The sequence below is a fragment of the Pteropus medius genome, unplaced genomic scaffold (genome assembly GCF_902729225.1).
Source record: "Pteropus medius unplaced genomic scaffold, Ma_sr-lr_union100, whole genome shotgun sequence".
NCBI lineage: Eukaryota > Metazoa > Chordata > Mammalia > Chiroptera > Pteropodidae > Pteropus > Pteropus medius.
In genome coordinates, this window is record NW_024344240.1 from 20,562,720 (window position 1) to 20,584,736 (window position 22,017).

The following is a 22,017-nucleotide window of genomic DNA, read 5'->3' on the forward strand; positions in this document are numbered from 1 at the left end:
TGGAGAGAGCTAACACTAGAAATGGATGCTGAACAATAGGTATGAGCATATCTAACATTAGTAAATGTAGAAGATATATACTCCTTTTAGTCGCTCAAACATGTGTTAAGCATTTACTTACTTTCATAGTATCTCCATCAAATTGATAAAATAATAAATGGAATAAATAATAAATAATAATAATAAATTATAATAACAAATAGATTATGAAATAAAGCAGCAGTCCCTAACCATAGGGACTGGTGCACCTATGATAATCTAATGCCTGATGATCTGAGGTGGAGCTGAAGTGGTGATGTTAGTGCTGGGCAGCGGCTGCAAATACAAATGAAGCTTCATTCTCTTGCCCGCCACTCACCAAATGCTGTGCAGCCCAATTCCTAACAGGCCACACACTGGTACCAGTCTGCGGCTCGGGGGTTGGGGACCCTTGAAATAAAGGACCAGGCTACATACAGAGTAGATATATTGATCTCATTATTTTTCCATGGGAAAATTCTTTTATAATGAATATAATTTATAAATATGATTAGTATAACAAACATGAAAGCTAACTTTTTCTGAAGTGATAGTCATGACCATCTCTTACCAAGACTGTGAACTTCTAATATAAAGACTATGAAGCCATACCTCATGTAAATTTATGACATATATCAGGAAAATATAGATAATATTTGTGGAAGGAATTTTGTAAACAGGGGAATACTTTGTATGGCTCCTCAACACTAGAAAGTTTCAATGTACTACTAGAGAGCATTTGTGTGTGTGTATATACTACTGAGTACTGCTGAAAACAATCTGGGCTGCTCATGTGGAGGTGGATGCTTTCGTTCATTTGAAATCTACAATTACTCACATGTAAATTAGTGGCAATGCAGAAAATGTGATAAATGCCGAATCAATTTATCTTTTTAGTACTACTGAGATTCTTTTTGTGTCTGTGATCTGTATGTGCCAACATCACAATTGTACTATTTCCAGAAATAACTGGAAAAAAACATTTTCGATGATGAGTTTTGAGTAGCAAAACTGGAAAGGATATTGTCAACCTGCTGTACATTCACAGTGTGCTGAATCTCATGCTTTTGCAAACATGCTTCAACGCACAGGAGAGAGTGAAAATGACACTGTAAACCTCCCGGCTGCAGAGGGGAGCTGGCAGAGGGGAAACACAATGGGCTCATTCACTCGTTTGTACATCAAAGCACCAGTCCTTCCTCTATTTCTACTTGCTGCAACAGACACACCTAAGAAAATGAAGTGAACACAATTCTTGTTCTTCCTGACCTTCTCTCTTCCTAGTCCCTGACTAGCTCTGAAAACAAATGGCATGAACTTTTAGGGGGAAAGTCCAAGCTAGGATTAAGAGGGAAGTACTTGGTTTTCTTAAATCCATCAATTGAGGCTTATGAACAAAATGGAGTTTCCCAAACATATCATAATTACCAGAGGAATCTGTTAAAAATATAGACTTCCAGGTCTGCTCACAGAAATTCTGATTCAGTAAGACTGTGGTGAGACTGGAAATCTGTATTTCCTGGAGCTCCACTCCCACTACTCCCACAAATGATTCTAATATCAGTCAGGTCTGTGAACTATGAACAAAGAACTGCATTGACTTAACAAATAACAGTAATAGTTTCATATGGACAGCACTTTAGAGTTTACAAAAAGCGCCTTCACATAAACTATTTCTTCCCCATTTCACAGGAGGAAAATGAGGCTCAGAGTGGTGCAAGACCACAAGCCTATGTGTGTCAGACTTTAGTTCAGATGCCACAGTATAATGTTATCTCCAGCGAATCATTATTTGAGCACCAAGTGTCTGAGCACTGGTGAACTCTAACTTGTTCCTGGGTCTCATTCAGAGTATCCATGCAACTGATCAACTAATAACTGGTATGCCCGAACAATTCTTTCACCTGTCCACAGTTTGGAAGGACCATCTGCATCCCAATTAACCACTTTTCACAAGCACTAAAAAATATCTATTCAAATGGAACTTTAATAAACTTGCAGAATACACAGCTTGTAACATTCTAATGTAATTTCATTTTATAACTTATAATGAGCAATTATCCAAAGATAAACAAATGTATTCACTTCTGCAAAGGAAGTAATGACATTCTGCTGAATGATAACTGATTTATTTTTAATTCGATGCATAATTCTAAGTTTCTAATTAATGTAACTTACCAGGATCCCAAAGGATAGGAACAAGATCTCTTGTAATTAGGAAAGGGTGCCATGAATATCAAATTAAAACAGGTAGGAGTATGTGTGGGTGTATGAGGAGGCAAATATCTTTGTTTGGGATGGGTTTCTGGTTTTCTGTCCTTGTAGCTCTGTATAATCCATTGAGTATGAGGATGGGGTGTGGCAATAAAGGGTCATTCACATACTGGAAAGTTGTAGACATAACTGTAACACAGGAGAATCTCTAATGCTACCAGCAAATTATGGCCCACAGGCCAAATCCAGCAACCTGTTAAATAATTTGAACATTTTTAAATGATCGAAAATAAATTGGAAGAATAATATTTTATGACATGTGAAAATTATATAAAATTCATATTTCAATGTCCATAAAGTTTTATTGGGACACACTGTCACACTTATTTTATGTATTGCCTATGGCTGCTTTCACATTATAATGGCAGAGTTACGTAGTTGTGACAAGAGTCTATATGACCCACGAAGCCTAATATATATGCTATCTGATCCTTCAAAGAAATAGTCTGTCGACCCCTGCTTTAGGGAAGGAGTTAGGTTGCTTCCTAAAAACTGACTCTGACCTAGCCTTTGTTTACTGAATAGGAAATAAAATATTGAACTTAGAATGATCTCAGATCTACTTTCTTTGATATTGAGCTGAAAAGTTACCTCTGCCTGAGTGTCCCAATGTTGAATTGAAATGATTCCTGTGGTTTCCTGATCCGAGAGCTGGGGCAGGGAAGAGTTTCTGCACATTTGATTCCACTATTAGAATGGCGAATGCATAAAGAGAGGTAGCTGAGCATACTAACCCGGCAGAGCACTCTGCATGGGCTGTGTATGAGCCCGCCTTTTATTGAGGATAGCTCGCCCCTGTCAACAAATATCTCGTCTGTTGCCATTTTCCCAGCATTAGTATATTAAAAAATCAGAAATGCAGCATGTAAAGCATAATTCAAAATAGAAAGGCAGGAGCAGCTGTCCTCTCCCCACACCCCCCTCTACTGAAGACAACAGGGTGGTCTTTCACAGTCCACATAATTGCAGTCCATTATCAGCAGCCTAATTTCTGCCATCTCTGAAGGCAACACAAATTATAAAGCATTTGCTATTGTTACACCAGTCAGCTAATTCAATTGTCAGAACATTTCAAACTCCGTAATTTCAGCTGGAAAAAGTGGAGAGCCTCACTACTTTGAACTGCCTGTTAGACTATTACATGTCACAACTTGCTTGGGGGTAAGAATAAGAAAATATCCTCTGGTCCATTCTAATCCCTGCGGGTCAGCCTGTGGCCTGTGGACCACAGCCCTTTAGAAGCCTCACCTGGAGTACTGAACACCACTTTGGCTCATGCCAGGGTGCTTCCAGATCCTCCTGGGGGGTGAAGGGAAGAAAATATTCTCCATTAGGAAATTAATGTTTATAAATACCCTGGAAAGCCCAATAATAAGCATAAAGGTTTAGAATATAAGTAACCAGAGTGGTTTATTATTAACATTGAAAATACATATTTTAATTTGTGGCTTTATTACACACATTGTTAGTTCAACTATTTTTTTAAGTTTTTTAATGTTGGTTTTTTGTTTGGCTAATGCTGTGTATTGGTTCGACTCAAGGTATTTTACTCACATTTCAAAAAACACCTAATATAGCATTCTTTCCCAGTGTTTTTACCCAAACCTTCTGTTATAACTTTCCAGTTATAACATACCTAGTCTTTAGATGCTAAGGTAATAAAGAAGGTGCCCTTATGATGAAGAACTCCATGGGCTTATTTTCCTGTTAAAAACTGAAATATGCTTTAACAAGCCATTACACTAGTCTGTATTCCTACTCTTCCAATTATTGGTGGGATATGCATAGATAGGACACTTCATTTCTCTGTACCCCAGTTTCCCTGTTAAATGGGTTAATATTTTAAATAATGGTTTTGACTCAGCAAATTTACTATCAGTGAATTATACACTTAACATTGGTAGTTTTACAATATGTAAATCTTTCCTCAGTGAAGCTGTTAAAAAGTTAATTTGAAAAATTGTAGTTGAGGAAGGAAGTCATGGACAAGAAACCATCGATGAATAAAGACGGAAGACAGAGCAGGGGAAGGCTAGAGTAATCAGATCAAGCTTGAGAGAATACACAGAACTTTAACATTACGTTTAGGATTCACGTCCTACTTAAAACCATCTTCCTAGATTCCCCTGACAACACAATTGCTCTTCCTTGTCCCTCGAAGTTAACGATGCTCTTTTCTGGGCTGTATTTTGGATAAGCTTCTGTTAATCCAATCATCACACTGCATGGTAAATATGTGTTAAAAAGTCTGGCCCTCACTAAACAGTTCCTGGTACTCAGAAGTTGTGTATTTTGGCAGTCCTAGTCCCTAATTCAGCCCAAGAGCTCAAGAATGTTAGATGAATGAAAGAAAGAATAAATATTGCTATGGCAAAAAGGAAAAAAATATATGGTTTCAAAGAGTCAATGAAAAATATGGTTTCAAAGAGTCAATTTCCTGAGCACAATGCCTTACACATAGCAATCATTAAGTGAATGGTGGTTCCTTCTATTATTAACTAAACATGCCAAGAACTATACTACAGGAAGAAGTCTATTTTGAAGTAACACTAGCCTACAAAATAAAGATGTTAAAAGATGCATGGAAGACCTAATTTTAGATGACCCCCTGTCCTATTTCCAAGGCTTAAGGGCCCAGATATTGGCCAGACTTCAAAAGGCCTCACAGAGCTATCTACAACTTGTGATCAGAACCCACCAAAGTCACAATTAACAGCAATCTCATTCTCACAAAACGCTGAACTTGCAGGCTGTAGCCATTCTGTTGGGTCTGCAGAAGATTCATTCTTCAAGATCCTAGTTTGAAAGAGAAGGAACAAAAGGCAACTGAGAGCAAGAGAGAGTGGGACCAAGAGACAGGGCTCCAAATGGCCTCCTCTTCCTTTCCTCAAAGGTAAAACACTGTCCAGCATGTCGGGAAACTGTTGGGCTATTTATTTAGCTGGTACCAGATGAGATTCCTTCAGTCATTCAATAGATATTTTTTGAGTCCCTACTATGGGCCTGCCGCTGTTCTAGGCAGTAGATATAGCCATGAATAAAACATTTAAATGTATTCAAAATGAAATGGGGTGATCTTACCTGATGTCAAGACTTAACTATAAATAATAACTAAGATCTGAATAAAGAGCCTATAGACTTATCCACGTATGAAAACTTGATATATGACAAAGGTGGCAATACACATTGGTGGGGAAAGGATGAATATTCAATAAGTTTTGCTGGAAATTGATTATATGGAGGAGAGACTGAATCCCCACCTCACTTAATACACTAAATCTAATTCCAAGTGGATTAATGGTCTAAATATTAAAGGTTAAACTTAAACTCTTATTAGAAAACATAGGTAAATATCTTTAGTCTTCAGACATGGAAGAATTCCTTATGCAACAAAAAGCATACACCATAAAGGAATGAACAGATAACCTCAAATACATTAAAATTCATCAAAAATATTCTATTTAAAAACAAGATAAACTAGAAAAATATACTTGCAACTCAGTAAGAAAAAAATGATCCAAAAGACAAATGGGTAAAAGATATGAACAGATAATCATAGAAGAGGAAACTCAAAGGGCCAATGTATACATAAAAATATATATGTTCAACCATACTACTAATCAGGGAATCATAAATTAAAACCATAATGAGATAATATTTCAAATTTCAGATTTGCAAAAATATTTTAAGTCTGACAGTACCAAGTGTTTGGTAAAAATATAAGCCATTCATAGACTTCTGATAAGTGTCTTTGAAGAAGAGTGTGGCAATATCTAGAACTGACAGCATGTTTAATCCTACAGCCCCACTACTCTACCCTTCAGGGCCCTAGCACTCACAAACAAGTAGATACACAAAACCACAGCAGCACTGCTTTTGAGACAACCTAAATACAGAGCAAAAGAGTAAGGATAACTTAATTATGTAGTATTCCAATAAATAAATATACTTAGCTTTAAAAATGCATGATCAGCTACTGATATCAAATAGATGAATCTCACGTACATAATATTGAGAAAAAAAGCAAATTACAGAATACATACATTCATACACATATACGTGTGTGTGATATATAAAGTCTAAAGACATGCAAAATAATAGCATATATTACTTAAGGATACAAGCATATATAATAAAAGCATTAAAGTACATAGGTATGCTAAATTCAGGACAGAAGCTACCTATGGTTGGAAGGAAAGGTACTAGGAGAGCTCCATCTCTATTGCTTTTTTTGTAGTAGAGTCTTTTATTGAGATATAATTTACATATAAACATATCTTAAGTGTACAGTCCAATGAGTTTGACCAATGTATACACCCATATAACACCACACCCATATCAAGAACCCCTTTCCATCATTCCATCATGCCCCTTCCTAGTCAATCCCTATCAGCAAATACTGTTTTGATTTCTAGTGCCATAACTTAATTTTTCCTGTTCTAGAATTTCATATAAATGGAATCATACAGTATGTACACTTTTGTGTCTAGCTTGAGATTCATCCATGTTCATGCATGTGCAGTAGTCTATTCCTTTTTATGGCTGAGTAGTATTCCACTTCATAAATATACTACAGTCTATCTTAGTAATTTTTTAATTTGTGGTGGATACCAATGTATTGTTCTTTATATCTTTTTTATACATTAAATATTTCCTTTTCAAAAAAGTGTAGGTCACTGAGTGCTAGATATTCTCTAGGACACATAACTAAGGGTGAAATGGCTGGCTTGTGGATTATGCATATTGTCAGCTCTACTAGACATTGCATACTCCAGTTTCTGACCATAGATCTACAAAATTAGCAACTTAGGAGGTGCTGCTCAGGAATCTGCACTTTTAACAAGCTCCCCAAGTGATTTTTATGTATAACAGATTTTGTGAACCACTGTTTATAAATATATTTTCTTAGTGGTGTTCTATAACTCCAATGGCTTCGATTACTATTACTATATGCCGATAACTCAGAAATTTATATCTTTAAATAAAACTTTCTTCTACACTACAGACTTTAATAATCATCTGCTCTGGATAGCTCTATTCCAATGACTCACAGGTGACTCAGACTCAATGCGTACGAAACAGAAGCAATTTTCCCAAGCTCCATGCCTTCGTGTTTCCTCCAGAGTTTTATATCTCAGGTCATAGCATCACCATACGCCTGGTTTTATGAAGCCAGAAACCTGAGACTCTGTCATTCTTAACTCCTCTCCTCCCTTATCCTCCATATCCTATCAGTCACCAGGTCCTACTGATTCTGCTGCTAAATACCTCGAATAGAATACATCTCCCCATTTCCATTACCATCCCCTAGTCCAGGTCATCTAGATTACTGTAACAGCCTCCTAACCAGTCTTCCTACCTTCAGTCTTGTCTTTCCAGTCCATTCTCTACCTTGTGGCCAAAAGATCCTCCTGAGACAAATATCTGTTTTTCAAAAGTATGCTTAGACCCTCTCAATGGCTTTTCATTGCCCTTAGGACACTTCTCAGACTTACAGAGGCTTTCATGATCTGCCCTCTCTCTACCTTTCCAACTACAACCATTGCCAACACTCTCCTGCACTCTACTCATTCAGCTACTCTGAATGCATCTCACTTCCTCATATATGCCATTCTTCGCTCTCCTTTTGCAAATGCTGTTCATTCCAGTTGGAACGCGATCATCCTCCTTTTCTCTGACTGCCCTGGCTCGTCCATCAACTCTTAGCTAAACATCACCTTGCCTGAAAGGCTTTATGAAACCCCTAGACTAGGTTAGGAACTCCCACTAAAATCCCCTCACAACTTATTCTTCCTTTGTAACATCATACCACAATTTATGGAACAACTGAACTATCTTCTCAGATAGACTATGAAACTGATGAAGAAATCGGGCCATGCAGAGCCTGCTCACTCACAACGAATGCTCAGCGCATAGTAGGAGGTTCATTTTAAATATGTGTTTAATGAGTGTTATCACATCACATTTAGTCTACATGGAAACAAAACTTGAAGATATGCACAATTCTAAATTTACAAAGTTATTTATTATCTGCAGTGTTTATGTTTTATTCTCCTGCCACTTTGGCAAACGTCTGCCACCACAGCAGCGGTCCACCAAAAGGAGCAAGAGGTGGCAAGACTCATAACTAGCCAGCTTGATTTTCAAACATTAAAAAAAAGCCCCATGTATTTTCAAGTGTCACACCTCAGTTGCAAGGAAGGCACAATGCATGAAATCTTGTTAGGATTACAATGATTGAAGTGGAAAGGCTTTTGGCAAAAGGATTGAATGTTTATACATTTTTGTGTTGGGATTTATGTCTAAGGTGTAGCTGGGTATACTCAGCTGCTGCCAAGGATGAAAGCTGCATGTGAGTTCGGCAGCAATTTACCTAGAGCAGAAGCTCTCAATTTTAAACCCCCGACCTCCATCTCATTTTTTTTTTTTTTTGTTTGGTAGCAAAAACATTAAGAATACAGACTGTGGTGCCAGAATGCCTGATTTAAAATCTCTGCTACATCATTTATTAGCTGTGGTATGCTAGGCAAATTACTTAGCCAGTGTCTCGCTTCCTCACTTAAACATAAGATAGCATTTACTTCATAGGTGTGCTGTGAGGATTAAATGAGTTAATTACATTTAAGGTACTTAGAGTAAGGAATCAGTAAACGTTAGACATATCTAGGGCCATAGGAAGAGGTCTAGAGAAAAACAATTGTGAAACAGAACAGAAAAGACAGAAGCAAAAGTAATCTGCTATGTAATAATTGAGCACTTTGAACAGATTATCATTCAGACCTCAAAAAAACCCTTTAATGCAGGTTAACCAGTCCAAGTCACACAACTAGTAAATCGCTGAGCAGGATGTGAATTCAAGCAATCTGTCTCCGGAGAAGTCCTGAATCACTAAGAATTGATGTCTCCTACCTTTTCATCTGCCCCTTGGGGACTGGAATTCTTGAATTGTAAAGGGGAAAGTGAAGCAAAAAGCTATAAGACATGGAAAGGAAGAAAGAATAAACAAAATAAGGCCAGAATCAATGGTTTTCTCATTTTAAAACAGGTTTCCCTTTATCATCCCTTCACAGACATAACAGAGTCCACTGCCTGTGCAGACACTTTAATTCAGTAGGCCAGGCTGAAATCAAAATCACTGTTAAAAACTTCAACAGATTGACAGATCCTTCTCAACCTAATAAGATCCGAATGTGAGATGAAAATGAGGGATACGAAATGTGAGGGCAGGCAAGAGGGCAGTGGATGGGAGCATTTGGGACCCAGAAATCATATCTCTGTCTAGAGTGGCAAGTGAAGCCGAGATGCTGCGTAGTTAGAGTGACAAAGGATTCCAATTCTTGTTGGGCCTGTAGCATCAGAAAAATGCCTTAATATCTCTGAACATCACTTTTTCATCGAGAACATCTGCCTCTCCACAGATAACATCGGCCTTGCCATGCATAAATCACTCAGGTACAGTGTTAGGAAGAAAAAGGGAGGAAAGCACACTGCAGGTGGGGCTATAAACTGAGGACAATTTGGAAATCTTTCTCTTTTTACAATTTAACAAACTTACAATGTGCCAGGCATTATACCAGTCATTTTACAAATACTAACTTACTCAATTTTCATGGTAGATTGTTAGCTAAATTTCAGCAATGATTCCCCTGACTGTATCCCTGTCCTTGAAGCGTCCCCTCACACACAAACTCTGAGCTTGGCCATGCTTTGATCAACAGGACAACAGCAAATGTGACACTGGCAGATTTCTGAAAAAGGCTTATGCTTTGGGGTTTGCCGTCTCTTGCTGCTCTTTGGAACCCTGAGATCACCACATGAAGAAACCTGAGCTAGACTGGAGTATGAGAGGTCACATGCCATCCCAAATGAGGTCCCTGTAGACCAACTCACCTGTCAACCACCAGACATGTGAGTGAGGCCATTCTAGATCTCCCAGCTACCAGCTGACCTACCAGGTGATTATGGAAGCATGAAAGAATCCAGCAGAGCTCAGCTGGGCTGACCCAAACTAGAAGACTCTCCCGGCCAACCTACAGACTCATGAGCTAAATAAAATAGTTACAATTTTTAAGCCACTAAGTTTTGGGGTGATTTGTTATGAAACACAAACTAATGGATACAATCTTCGCAGCAATCCTATTAGGTGGGTTCTATTATTATTCCTATTTTTAAAATCAGGCAACTGAGGCAAAGAGAGGTTAAATGACTTGCACAACTTTTAAATGGCAGAGTCAAGATGCAATCCCCCGGGCAATCTAGCTCCAAGTCTATGCTATACTTGGAGATTTTATATATATATCCCCTATGCTATACTGCTTTACCTAACAAAACTAAAGATGTTATCACTTGACCCTGAAATCTACTATAATTTGTCATACAGGTATACTTGTAGACATAAAAATCATTTACGTATAAGATTATTCACTGCAGCACTGCTGATTATAGCAAAAGACTAGAAACAACCAATTCTAGCATATCCATATAAAGGCATCCCATACGCAGCCATAAAAAGAACCAGGTAGATCTACAAATACTGAAGGGTAAAAAAGCAAAGTGCCCTTGTATGATACGTTTACATTTGTGTGTAAAACATTTACACTTATATACTACCATTCACATTTACATTTGTGTGTAAAAAAGAGAAAAAGTATGAATGTACAACTGCTTGAATATACATAATTTGTGGGAGGACACAAGAAATTGCTTTAATATCAGTTACTTCTGGGGAAAGGGAACCAGCTGGCTGGGCAACAGAACAGGAAGAACAATTTTCACAGCAAACTTTTTCATCTTTTGAATTTTATATTATATGAATGTATCACCGATTAATTTTAACTTAAAAGTTTGTTATGAACGTGTAAGGGAGACAACAGATGCCTGGCACAGAGAAGGCAATCAATAAATAGTAGCTACCTTTATAATTATTTTCTCACTACTGATTTCTAACTCTTTTTAATACAAATTTTTTCAACCAGTCCTCTGAAACTTCTAGCTCTGCATAGGAAAGCTCGTTTTGGATGCAAACATAAAGAACAAAACATTAATTAGCTATGTGAAGAGATGAAAGAAGAATCCAGCACATGGCTTCTCTGGTGGTCATGACATGAAGGTCAAAGCACTGGGTGGAGTGGTAGGCATCACTCTGGCTTCTCCTCAGAGAAACCCAATTACCGGGCACCTTCTGTGTACTACTTTGTACATTCTCTATGCACCTTCTCTCTCACTCAGGAACACCAAATGAGAGTAATTATTTTCTATTCTACTAGTTACTGGTCTAACGTTACTGATCTACAACAATTGAAAGTTGCCACGTGCATCTGCCAAATTATCTGTTAGTCCCAGAAATGGTCTGGACAGGAGCAGACAGTTTGTAAGCAGCACAGTGTAATGGCAAGAGCCAGGGCTTTGGAGTCAGGCCAACCCACATATAAGCCCCAGCTCCAACACTAAGCTGAGTGGCCTTGAGCAACATACTCAACCTTTCTGAGCTTGTTATCACATCTGCAAAATGATGACAACAATTACTATTTCACAGGAGTCTTGTTATTACACTTACTACCACAGTACCAGGTACACAGCATATGTACACTAAATATCAGTTATTATCATTGAGGGCATTCCATCTGAGGCCTGATCGTTTCTTTACTCCACCTCCCTCTAATCTATTATTACACATTATTATTATTATTAATATTATTATTATTGTATTATTATTAGTAATTTAGAGAGAAGATTTCCTACCTTTTTTCCTACATCAGTAAGTTCAGTTAACTCTTATCTCCAAAATACATCCTGTCCCTCCACCTGTCTCCATCACCCCTTTACACAAAGGCGATCTCCTTTACTACTACCATACCCATTCCATAACCCATTCTATACACAATAGCCAAGTCGTCTTCAAAAAAGTAAACCAGATTACATCATTCCTCCGCATTTAAGCTAAAATCCAAATATTTTCACCCTGGCAAACGAGGCCCTGTAGAACTTGCATAGCACTCATCACTATCTAAAATTATTTGTATAATTTTTTACTTCTTTATTGTCTGATTTCTCAACTAGGATGTAGCTTCCAAGAAAACAGGTTCGTGGCTGTCATCTCCCCACTGTACTCTTAGAGCTTAAAACATGCATGCATACAGTAGGTGCTTGATACATGTGACTTATGGAGGTGGGGGTGTTTAAAATGCAAATTGCTGAGCTCCAAGTCTCAGAGATTCTGATTTAAGACGTCTGAAGTATTGCTCCGATATCTGCATTTCTAGCAAGCAATTATCTCTTTCATCCTAAAGCAGGTAGTATGCAAATCCCATTTTAAGATACGGGCATACCTCATTTTATTGCACTTCACTTTACTGCGCTTCACAGGTGTTGCGTTTTTTTACAAACTGAAGGCAAGACTCTCCCAGCAAAAAGATTATGACTCACTTTATTGTGATACTTGCTTTACTATAGTGATCTGAAACCAAACCCACAATATTTCTGAGGTATGGCTGTATCCTAGACAACACCCTCCATCTACGAATCTTGATTCTCCTTACTTAGGCCTATAGATCTCATCCCAGCTGGTTTCCATAACTATCCCAGTAACACCGAGGGTAAAAGGTTGCTGACTCTTGAATTTGGAGTTCAAACATGTAACCCTTCCAGTTTCTGTTTCTGTTGCTCCAACAAATGGCAAGCATTAAATTATCTGGTCTGCCTAGCTGGAATCCTATCCTCTCCAGAAACACCTGAGCAGGTTTGGACTAAATCCAAAAGGTAAGCCAGGTAAATTTCCATGCCAGCTCACTAACAGCCTTTCTAGAGGCAGCTAGGCCAATTTATACTTGTTTTACATCCCCTCCAAATACTACTTCCCTCACACCTCACACCTCACACACTCATGCAACACACACACACACACATACACACAGAAGACTTAATTCTGGCACCACCTGCAAAACCACAGGCCATAGCTCCCTTTAAAGCAATCTAGTGGTTGAGAGGAAGAAATCTTTGAAAGGGCCTCTCAGGTGACTAAGTAATAGGCACATAGGTATACTTTAGTAATAAGGCAACCCCAAAAGTCCAACCCACAGGAGAAATTCACAGGCTCTGGTGAGAAAGTCTTATTCTGTTTTCTCCATTTCTTCTCAGCCTTGTCTCTTCAAAAAACACCCAATAGCCTTTCCCTGATGCCTAAACTGTCATCAGGGTTGGCTTAAGAAGGTCTGGAGAAATGTCTACTTGGATTTTCTTGTTTCTTCTATTGTCCTTCTACCCTGTAGGTGTCGAGATCCTGCATTTGATTAAAGCAGCCTCCATTCACAAAGTTCCGATCCAAACAGCACGCTAGGGCTCGTAATCTATGAAATCACCAACACTCATGTAGATTAGGACTGGAAAGATCCGGCTGCCAGGGCCTTCCTGCTGCTATAGTGCTGACAATAAGCAGCACTAAACTCTCAGGTTCTTCCTTGAGGTGGAATAAATCCTGCAGTTCAGCCTGAAGACTGGAGTTTTTCCACTAAGAGCTCTGGCCGGAGGTGGGCGTGGGAGTGGTGGTGAGTGCAGGGACCCTCACGCTTGCTTTAGGAAGCAGCGGTCGCGGAGGACGCCCCCGGCCCATGTGCTGGGCGCCTCTTCCAGGACTGGGCGGTTCCCGTCTGCCTGGAGCGCCCGACTCGCTCAGGCCGAGGGGGCAACTCGAGTTCACACTCCCTCGCGCCTTCCAAATGCCAGCGAGGGCACTTCTGGAGGCGAGGGGTGAGGACCACCTCCCCGAAACACACACACACCTTCCACCTGTCACCCAGTGAACTCGGATAGGAGCCCGCTCTTCCTGGGGTGTGCCGAGGGAGCCCCACACACGCCCCGCTGCAAAGTTCCCGAAGCTCCCGAAGAAAAAGCGAGGCGCGGAGAAACTGAATGCAGCAACAGCTAAAGGAGCCGAGCGGGCGTAAGGGGCGCCCGAGGCGGAGTGCGCTAGGAATGGCCCCACCTGGGCCCGGGGAGACACCGGCACGGACCGGAGCCCCGACGTGTCCGCGCCGCGGCAGGGAGCGCGGAGCAGGGACCCCTCAGGCTGGCAGAGACCTCGCGGCACCCCGTGTACCCCCAGGTTGACCGAGAGGCACCCCTACCCCGCCCAAGCTAAGGCCGCGTCTCAGCGAAACCCCGCCTCGCCCCAGCTAGCCCTTCCCGCCCGGCTCCCCAGCGAGGCTCCCCGCCCGCGATGCGGCGGCGGCCTGGAGCGGGAGCGGCGCGCTCTCACGCTCGCCGGCACATTCGCCACCTGCCCCCTCGCGCCTCTGGGGCTACCGCGCACTCACCCTCCGCATGGTGCCGGGACCGTCCCGGCGGGGCTAGGCGCGAGGCAGACTGGGTGGGCGGCCGCACAGGGCCGCGGGGGAGAGCCGCGCTGCTCCCGCCTGCACACGCGTGCGCCAAGGCGGGCGAGCGGGCGGTGGCCTCCGCGGGGGCGGAGCGGGGGCAAGCGGGCGGCGAAGTACCCAGGCCGGCCCCCAGCATGCCGAGCTCTGGGACGTCCCCTCCCCAGGGGCATTCCTACAGCGTTGGGGCGTCCCCACTTTCCCAGGCCGCTTAACCCCTCTCCTCCCGACCCGGAGAGGAGCTGGTCCCCTGCGCCTGCCCTTCGGTTCCCCCAACTCTGAGCTGGAGAACGTTTGTCTTGAAGGTTGGGGCTGACCTTGCTGGGAACCAAGTTTGAAGAGCAAGAGTGGATTGGTGGAGAACTGAGGTGGGATTTCTCACCACCTTAAAAGTGCCTATCTTCTCCCCGTTCTTTGGATAAGAGGATCTCCCTCTAGTATCCCATCCTACTCTTTAGAGTCTGCGATTGTCTTTTGGAAATCCTGAGCATTCGTAAACCTTTTAGAGGGTGTGTGGGGGATTAGGGGTGAGGGGGGAGGAGTGAGTTAAGAGTGGGAAACAGCAGATCAACCCAGAGGCTGGGAGACAAACAAGCTCATGGACTAGAGATGGTCTAGTTGAAGCAGCAGAGGAAGGGGTCTGCACCTCCATACTGCAGAACCCACAGGTCTTTTTATCAAACCCCCATGTGCAGAGCTTTCTCTTCCCAAAGGCCACCCCACTCCCACCCCAATTTCTCCAAACAGGGAAAGCCCATCCCCAAAAGCTAATGCTTCTGGGAAAAAGATGAGGAAGGGGGAATATATTCCTCCTGACCATGAAAACACTGCACACCCCTGAGCCAGGGGAATGTAGGATCCAAATCCTCAAGAACAAGAGTTGGATGGAATGATCTGTGAGGGTCATTCAGAAAGAAATTTGGCCTTCTCTAGTCAGCTTTTACTGCTGAACAAAGTAAATTAAATAGCACAAAATTCAAAGCAGCCTGAATTCGATGTAGAAAAAAATATCCTTTGTTTACCAAAAGATCCTTTGAAAAACATACAAGGACACGCGTTTTCAAACCCTACTGTGACAGGTATGCAGGCAGACAGCAGTAGGAATGCAAAGGCTTGTGCTGGATAAACACTTCTGACAAATGTTTTGGTTTTTACATTGCCTGGCTGCCAGTAATTCTTGCAAATCCCCACATCACCACTGTCAAAGAAATATTGTTATAATTTTCTAACATTGATGGAGTGTCAGCCGCACTATGGAGACCAGATATTAAACAGACTAAGTACCTTTATGATATAATGAATAAAAAACATGTGTCTGGATTTCTCTTTGATGCTTACCAGCACAGATAAAAGGAGGGATGACGTATATAGAAAAAAAGCGAAGGAAGGAAATTAATGAAGACTGTTAACCCCTTTTTACTTTAACTTATGATTGGCATACAGTGTTTCTTTTTCCTTCCTTAATATAAAACTCTTTAATTTGATCTTGGATGTTTTGCCTTTGGGGAAACCATTTTATTAAGTGTACTTACGCACCATGGGCTTTACCTGTTATCACTTTCAATCCACACAACCCTGTGAAGTGAGTACTATGATTCTGTGGTTTTCCAGAAGGAAATACTGAGGCTCAGAGAGGGTGGGTAATTTGCCTAAGAATCACCCAGCTTGTTAGTGGTACATCCAGGATTTGAACTCAGGTGGTCTGACTCCAGGGTCTATCCACTTCATCCCCATGCTTTACTGTCCTCCTGTGCTCTGCTTCACATAAAAGGTACAGCAGTGGAAAGGTGTTATTCAAAGTAAAAATATGAACTCTTGTCATACATCAAATTAGTAGCCTTAGCATCTTCATCTGTAAAATGAGAACTAGGACTAAATAGATGTGCTAAGGACCTGTCCAGAAGTAAAGTTCTTGCTGAATATATTTGTGTTCAGCATTGTGGGAAATCTTAGTAACTTCACTGGATTGTGTAATATCTTACCATATCCCCTTGTTTTACATTGCTTATGCTGCTTTCTATCTCTCTCTCCTCCTTCTAATTAACATTCTTTGCTTTGTGAATGCAATATCTAATCCAATTAATTTTAATTTTTTACTAAACTTGAATAGGACCCCTGGTTTAAGGGGGGCAGTTTCAGTTAAGTAATTGTTAGGGTGATCTTCAAGCATTAGTTAGCTTGAATAATTTTTAAACTCCCTTCAGAAATAGAGACAATTATTCAACTGTACAAATAAATGACAACACATCAGATGCTAATGGAACACAGTCATACTGCTTGTCAATGGAAATCCTCATGTTTGCAATGCTACCATTAACTAATTTGAAGAATCAATTTAAAAGTGAAATTAGGTGGAATCAGATTTCCTCTTTTTTTTTCAGCAGAGTGTGAGGAGGAGGGTCTGTATTTTTTTTCATATGTTTAAAGGATCTTCAAAGTGTTTTAATGGTGAGTTATAGGCTCTATTTCATATTATCATACCTCCATTCGCCTTCTAAACTCAGACATAGTGTTTCCTTGAAAACCTCCTAATATTTGAGAACATAGTATATTTTTTCCCTTTTTCTTAATTGTGTAACAATATCACTGTTATAAACAGTGATATTCAGCCCTCTCGATCCTCAGGCCAGATTCGTAAGTCTCTGTCTTAAATATAGAAAGAAATGTACTAGGATCAGGAGGTCAACCGAACTTCTTTCATTAGTTATTAATATAGATAGGCATTTGATATAAAACTGAGCAAAAATGAACCAATTTATAATTCACATAAATAGTAAAAGAGAAATGAATAATTTAGTCTACTTTTTGTAAATAAGAAATGTTACCAGTTAGCATAACTTCTAACCAGTCTGTCATCCTCCATTTGGAAATGCGTTAGTAATGAAATACTGTTTTTCTTTGTCATGTTCTTAAATTAGAGCATGTCAGAAGGCATTTGTTAAATACCTACTACCAAGGCATACGTTATTTCTCGAATCAATTTATACTTCCATGAACCATATCAAGAATAATATGAAGGAAACAAAATGATCTCAACTACATGTATTGGGCACTTTGTATGTCCCAGCCACTATGACAAGCCATTTTACATGTATCAGTCTGTTTCATCCTTAAAAAACCCTACCAGATAGTTGTTATTATCTCCCATGTGATAGATTAGGAAGATAAGATAAATTGAGATTAAATACTTTCTAAAGATTGCATGGGTGGTAAGTGGTGCAGATCCAATGCAAATCTGTCTAACTCCAGAACCTATGAAATTAACCTAAGACAGGTAGGTGCTAATGTATCACAGACTCTTCTCTCTCTGGAACTTCTTCAAAGCAGTGGAAATGTGAGTCAAGAATTTTATATCCAGCAAAACTGATTTTCAAATATTTATGCTAGGTTAGAGTGGAGTTAACTAAAACATGATTCTTGAAGAAGATGACTCCTTAGATTTAAAAGATAATACAAGATTTGAATTATAAGAGTTAAGGGTAACATCCATGGCCGTTCCAGGCACACAGTAGGTGCTTGAGAAATGGCTTTGCAGATCACTGAAGTCCAGTCACCCGTGTGGTTGGAGGTGGGCATTGCTAACAGCGAAAGCCTCTCTGTCAAATCCTTCCTCTTCCTGGAGGCTGGGATCCCGAGCTGCCGCATGCCGGTGCCGCTGCGCCCGGTGCCCCCGACATATTCTTCCGAAAAGTGGTTTGGCATAGCAAATTCCGGCATGTGTTCGGGCAGCCAGTCAAAAATGATCAGTGTTTTGAGGCGATTCGAGTGTCCTGTGTCACCTGGGACAGCATTTTCTGCGCAGTCAAACCCAAGTTCCTGGCAGTGATTGTGGTGGCCAGCGGTGCAGGCGCCTTCTTGGTGCTGCCTCTAAACAAGACGGGCCACATTGATAAGACCTACTCAACAGTGTGTGGACACATGAGACCCGTCCTGGACATCGACTGGTGTCCTCACAACGAAGTCATTGCCAGCGTCTCGGAGGACTGCACAGTCGCGATATGGCAGATCCCAGAGAATGGGTTGACCTCCCTGCTGACAGAACCGGTGGTGGTGCTGGAGGGGCTCACCAAGCGAGTGGACATCGTTATCTGGCACCCTACTGCCTGCAACCTGCTGCTTATTAGCGCAGGCTGCTACAATGCGGTGCTCACCTGGAACGTGAGCTAGGCGGAGGAGCTGTACCGCCTGAACAGCCTGTACCCCAACCTCATCTACAATGTCAGCTGGAACCGCAATGGCAGCCTCTTCTGCTCCACATGCAAGGACAAGGGTGTGTGCATCACTGACCTCCTCCAGGGAATCCTGGAGACCCAGAGGGAAAAGGCTCACGAGGGGTCCCAGCCCATGCGGGCCGTCTTTCTGGCGGATGGGAAGGCGTTCATCACAGGCTTCAGCTGCATGAGCGAGCAGAAGCTGGTGCTCTGAGACACAGAAAACCTCGAGAAACCGATGGACTAAAGCAATGGAGCTGGGCTGCCCTTTTATGACCCTGACACCAATGTGGTCTATGTCTGCAACAAAGGTGATTCCAGCATCCAGTACTTTAAGATCACAGATGAGTCCCCCTACATCCACTTCCTGAACATGTTCACCAGCAAAGAGCCCCAGAGAGGCATGGGCAGCATGCTCAAGACAGGCCTGGAGGTCAGCAAGTGCGAGATCGCCAGATTCTACAAATTGCATGAGTGTGAGTGCGATACTATTGTCATGACTGTGCCTAGAAAGTCAGACCAGATACTGCTGGACCTGAGGCAGCCCTGGAGGCAGAGGAGTGAATGAGCAGACGGGATGCCAACCCCATCCTCATCTCCCTGCGGGATACCTATGTGCCCAGCAAACAGCCAGACCTGAAGGTCAGCCGGCAACCTGTTATCTGACAGCCGGCCTGCTATGGCCCCTGGCTCTGCTCACCTGGGGGTCTCCACACCTGTTGCCTCCACCAATAGGGCCAACCCCAGCAGCAGCCTCACCATAGCTGGGGAGGCTGGGGAAGCTGGAGGAGGTGATACAGGAGCTGCAGGCACTAAGAGCGCTGGTCAAGGAGCAGTGGGAGTGCATTGGTGCCTGGAGGAGCAGCTGGGCAGCATGGATAGTGGTGACACATAGGACCACAGGCCCAATAGATGCCACTCCCCCCTCAGCTTTTCCTCCTCCTCTGCCCACTTCTCACTCAGCCTCTGCTGGCAGGCTACACTGCTGGCTGGCTGCCGCCCGCCCCTTGCTGAGGGCCTCTACGGCAGGCTCAGGGGACAGTTCACACCCTGACTTATCCTGTGGGCCAGATTGGGAGCTACCACCTGGCTTTCATCTTTGGTACTTTGGAGGATTTTTGTACCAAGGCAAGCTTATACTGAGAGACCATCTCTCCACCCACCCACCCCCTGTTCCCCTCACTGGAGGAGTGGGAGGGATGGGTTCTATATTTTCATTCCAAATAAAATTTACTTTCTAAAAAAAAAAGGAGTGAAGAATATTCTCAATAGAGGAAGCAGAATGATCAACAACATGGAGGTGGTGAGAGTAAAAATGTAATGGCAGAACAAGCCCAAAATGGTCCTAACAAGATATCGAATTGCTTTTTCAGTGATAACAGACCCAAACTGCAAGCCATGCAGTCTAAGCATGCACAAAGAAGAGTTTGACCTTCAGTTTCATCCAGAACCAAAGTCTCCCCTTTACCACCACAGAACCAAAGGACCGAGACATAACCAGAACTTGAACACTAGAACCCTTTCAGAAGCAAAGGGTCTGTTGTCCAGGAAGATCTGGTGCTGAAGTTCCAAGTTTCTCCAATTAAAGTTTGACCCACCAACACGTCCACATATCTCGTTCCCCTAACCCCTTAAAACCCGCTCTGAACTTCAGATGGAGGAGACAGATTTGAGTGGTGCCTCGTGTCTTCTGTCTAATGCTTCAACTCGGCATTAAGTAAATTGCTTTTTTTCCCTTCAAAAGCTAATGTCATAGCATTGGCTTCTATGCATGTCGAGCAAAAAACCCTTGTTCAGTAATGAAAAGACAAGATCTCCTAAGGAATCAAGGGACACATGGCTGGGGAAGTAAGCTTGATGGGCAGTTAATGAGGGACTGGGGATACTCGTCAGGGTACCATTATACATATTCCCTCCAGTTTTTTATTGCATTATCACAATCACTCAAAAATATTCATTTGTTTTTCTATAGAAGTTCTGTGTGATTGTTATGTCATTTCTTTTCCTCTTGCCATTGTCAAGGCCACAGTCTGGGAATTGGGCACTCCACTGATCCTTTTTTTCCCCTGTGGGTGGCCCGAAGATTCGGGGGTGGAGTAGGGTAGAGCTTACCTGTAGCATTTGTCAGAGGAATTTGATTCTGCTCTCTCCTCTGAAGTACTGTGCCAGGGTTCACTCAAACAGATATTTAAAAAGACAAAATTCACCCACACTTCCACCCCTAATACTATTTACATATTTCCATATTCCTTCCTAGTTTTTGTACAAAAGCACGTATGCTTGCAATATATTTGCATGGCTATCTCTCCTGCAAGACTCTGAGGTCCTTTAAAGAGAGGACTGTCTTAATAATTCTTACATTTCTAAGGCCTATCACAAAAAAGGTGCTCAATACATGTTTAATAAATAATTGAATGATGTTAACATCATATTGTAGTTTGCTATTTTCCCTCAACAAGTGATTTTCTATATTTTTACATGGTCTTTTAATAATTACTAATAACTGACTGCTTAATATGCATTTCTTACAGATATATTATTATTTAACCATCCCCTCATATTGCCATTTGAGTTGTGAAAACTGTTTCAAAATTTCTTGTGAGTCAGTAAGTAGGGAGATGGTTTGATATAAAGATAGATTTGGATAAGGATAATGTGAATGTGGTCAATCAAATGGTCCAGAGATAGGGACACTGGTTCGGAGGCTGACCTCAGTCACACAAAATGGAGCTGATGAGGCGTCCAAAGCCAGGATTGAAATGGTGGTTGTGGAAATGGAAAGGTAGTGACAGTTTCTACACTCACTACTAAAGCTGGAAAGATATAGTCATGAATTTACCCTATTAGGAGCTAAATATATGACAGACCGTGGGAACATTGTCCTATGGTGAAGAGTATTGTTTTTAGCACCACGGACAGCTCCTAGATGGTCAGGTAGGGGCTTTGGGTCGCATAGTACCATTATTGCTGTCAGTGATGGCTCTTTTTAATTAAAAAAAAAACTAAATAAATAAATAAATAAATAACAGTTATTGAGTATGTGCTTAATGAAAGCTTTACATGCATTAATATATTTAATTCGCATAAGGAAACAGGCAAAGAAATGTCACATAATATCCCTCAAAGTCATACAAGTAGCAAGT

At 41.5% G+C, this 22,017-nt stretch overlaps 1 protein-coding gene and 1 pseudogene across 1 annotated transcript in view; one reads left to right on the plus strand and one right to left on the minus strand.

Annotated features, from left to right (window-relative positions):
• The window catches only part of TMCC3 (transmembrane and coiled-coil domain family 3), a 238,115-nt gene extending 223,393 nt beyond the window's left edge, over window positions 1-14,722 (minus strand). Inside the window, exon 1 of the mRNA XM_039869061.1 lies at window positions 14,604-14,722. Within this exon, the coding sequence (XP_039724995.1) occupies window positions 14,604-14,612 (9 nt within the window). The 5' untranslated portion in view covers window positions 14,613-14,722. The remainder of the gene's footprint in view (window positions 1-14,603) is intronic.
• A 3,143-nt stretch (window positions 14,723-17,865) lies between these two features.
• LOC120607410 (coronin-1B-like) lies at window positions 17,866-19,769 on the plus strand (annotated as a pseudogene).
• Window positions 19,770-22,017: the final 2,248 nt, after the last annotated feature.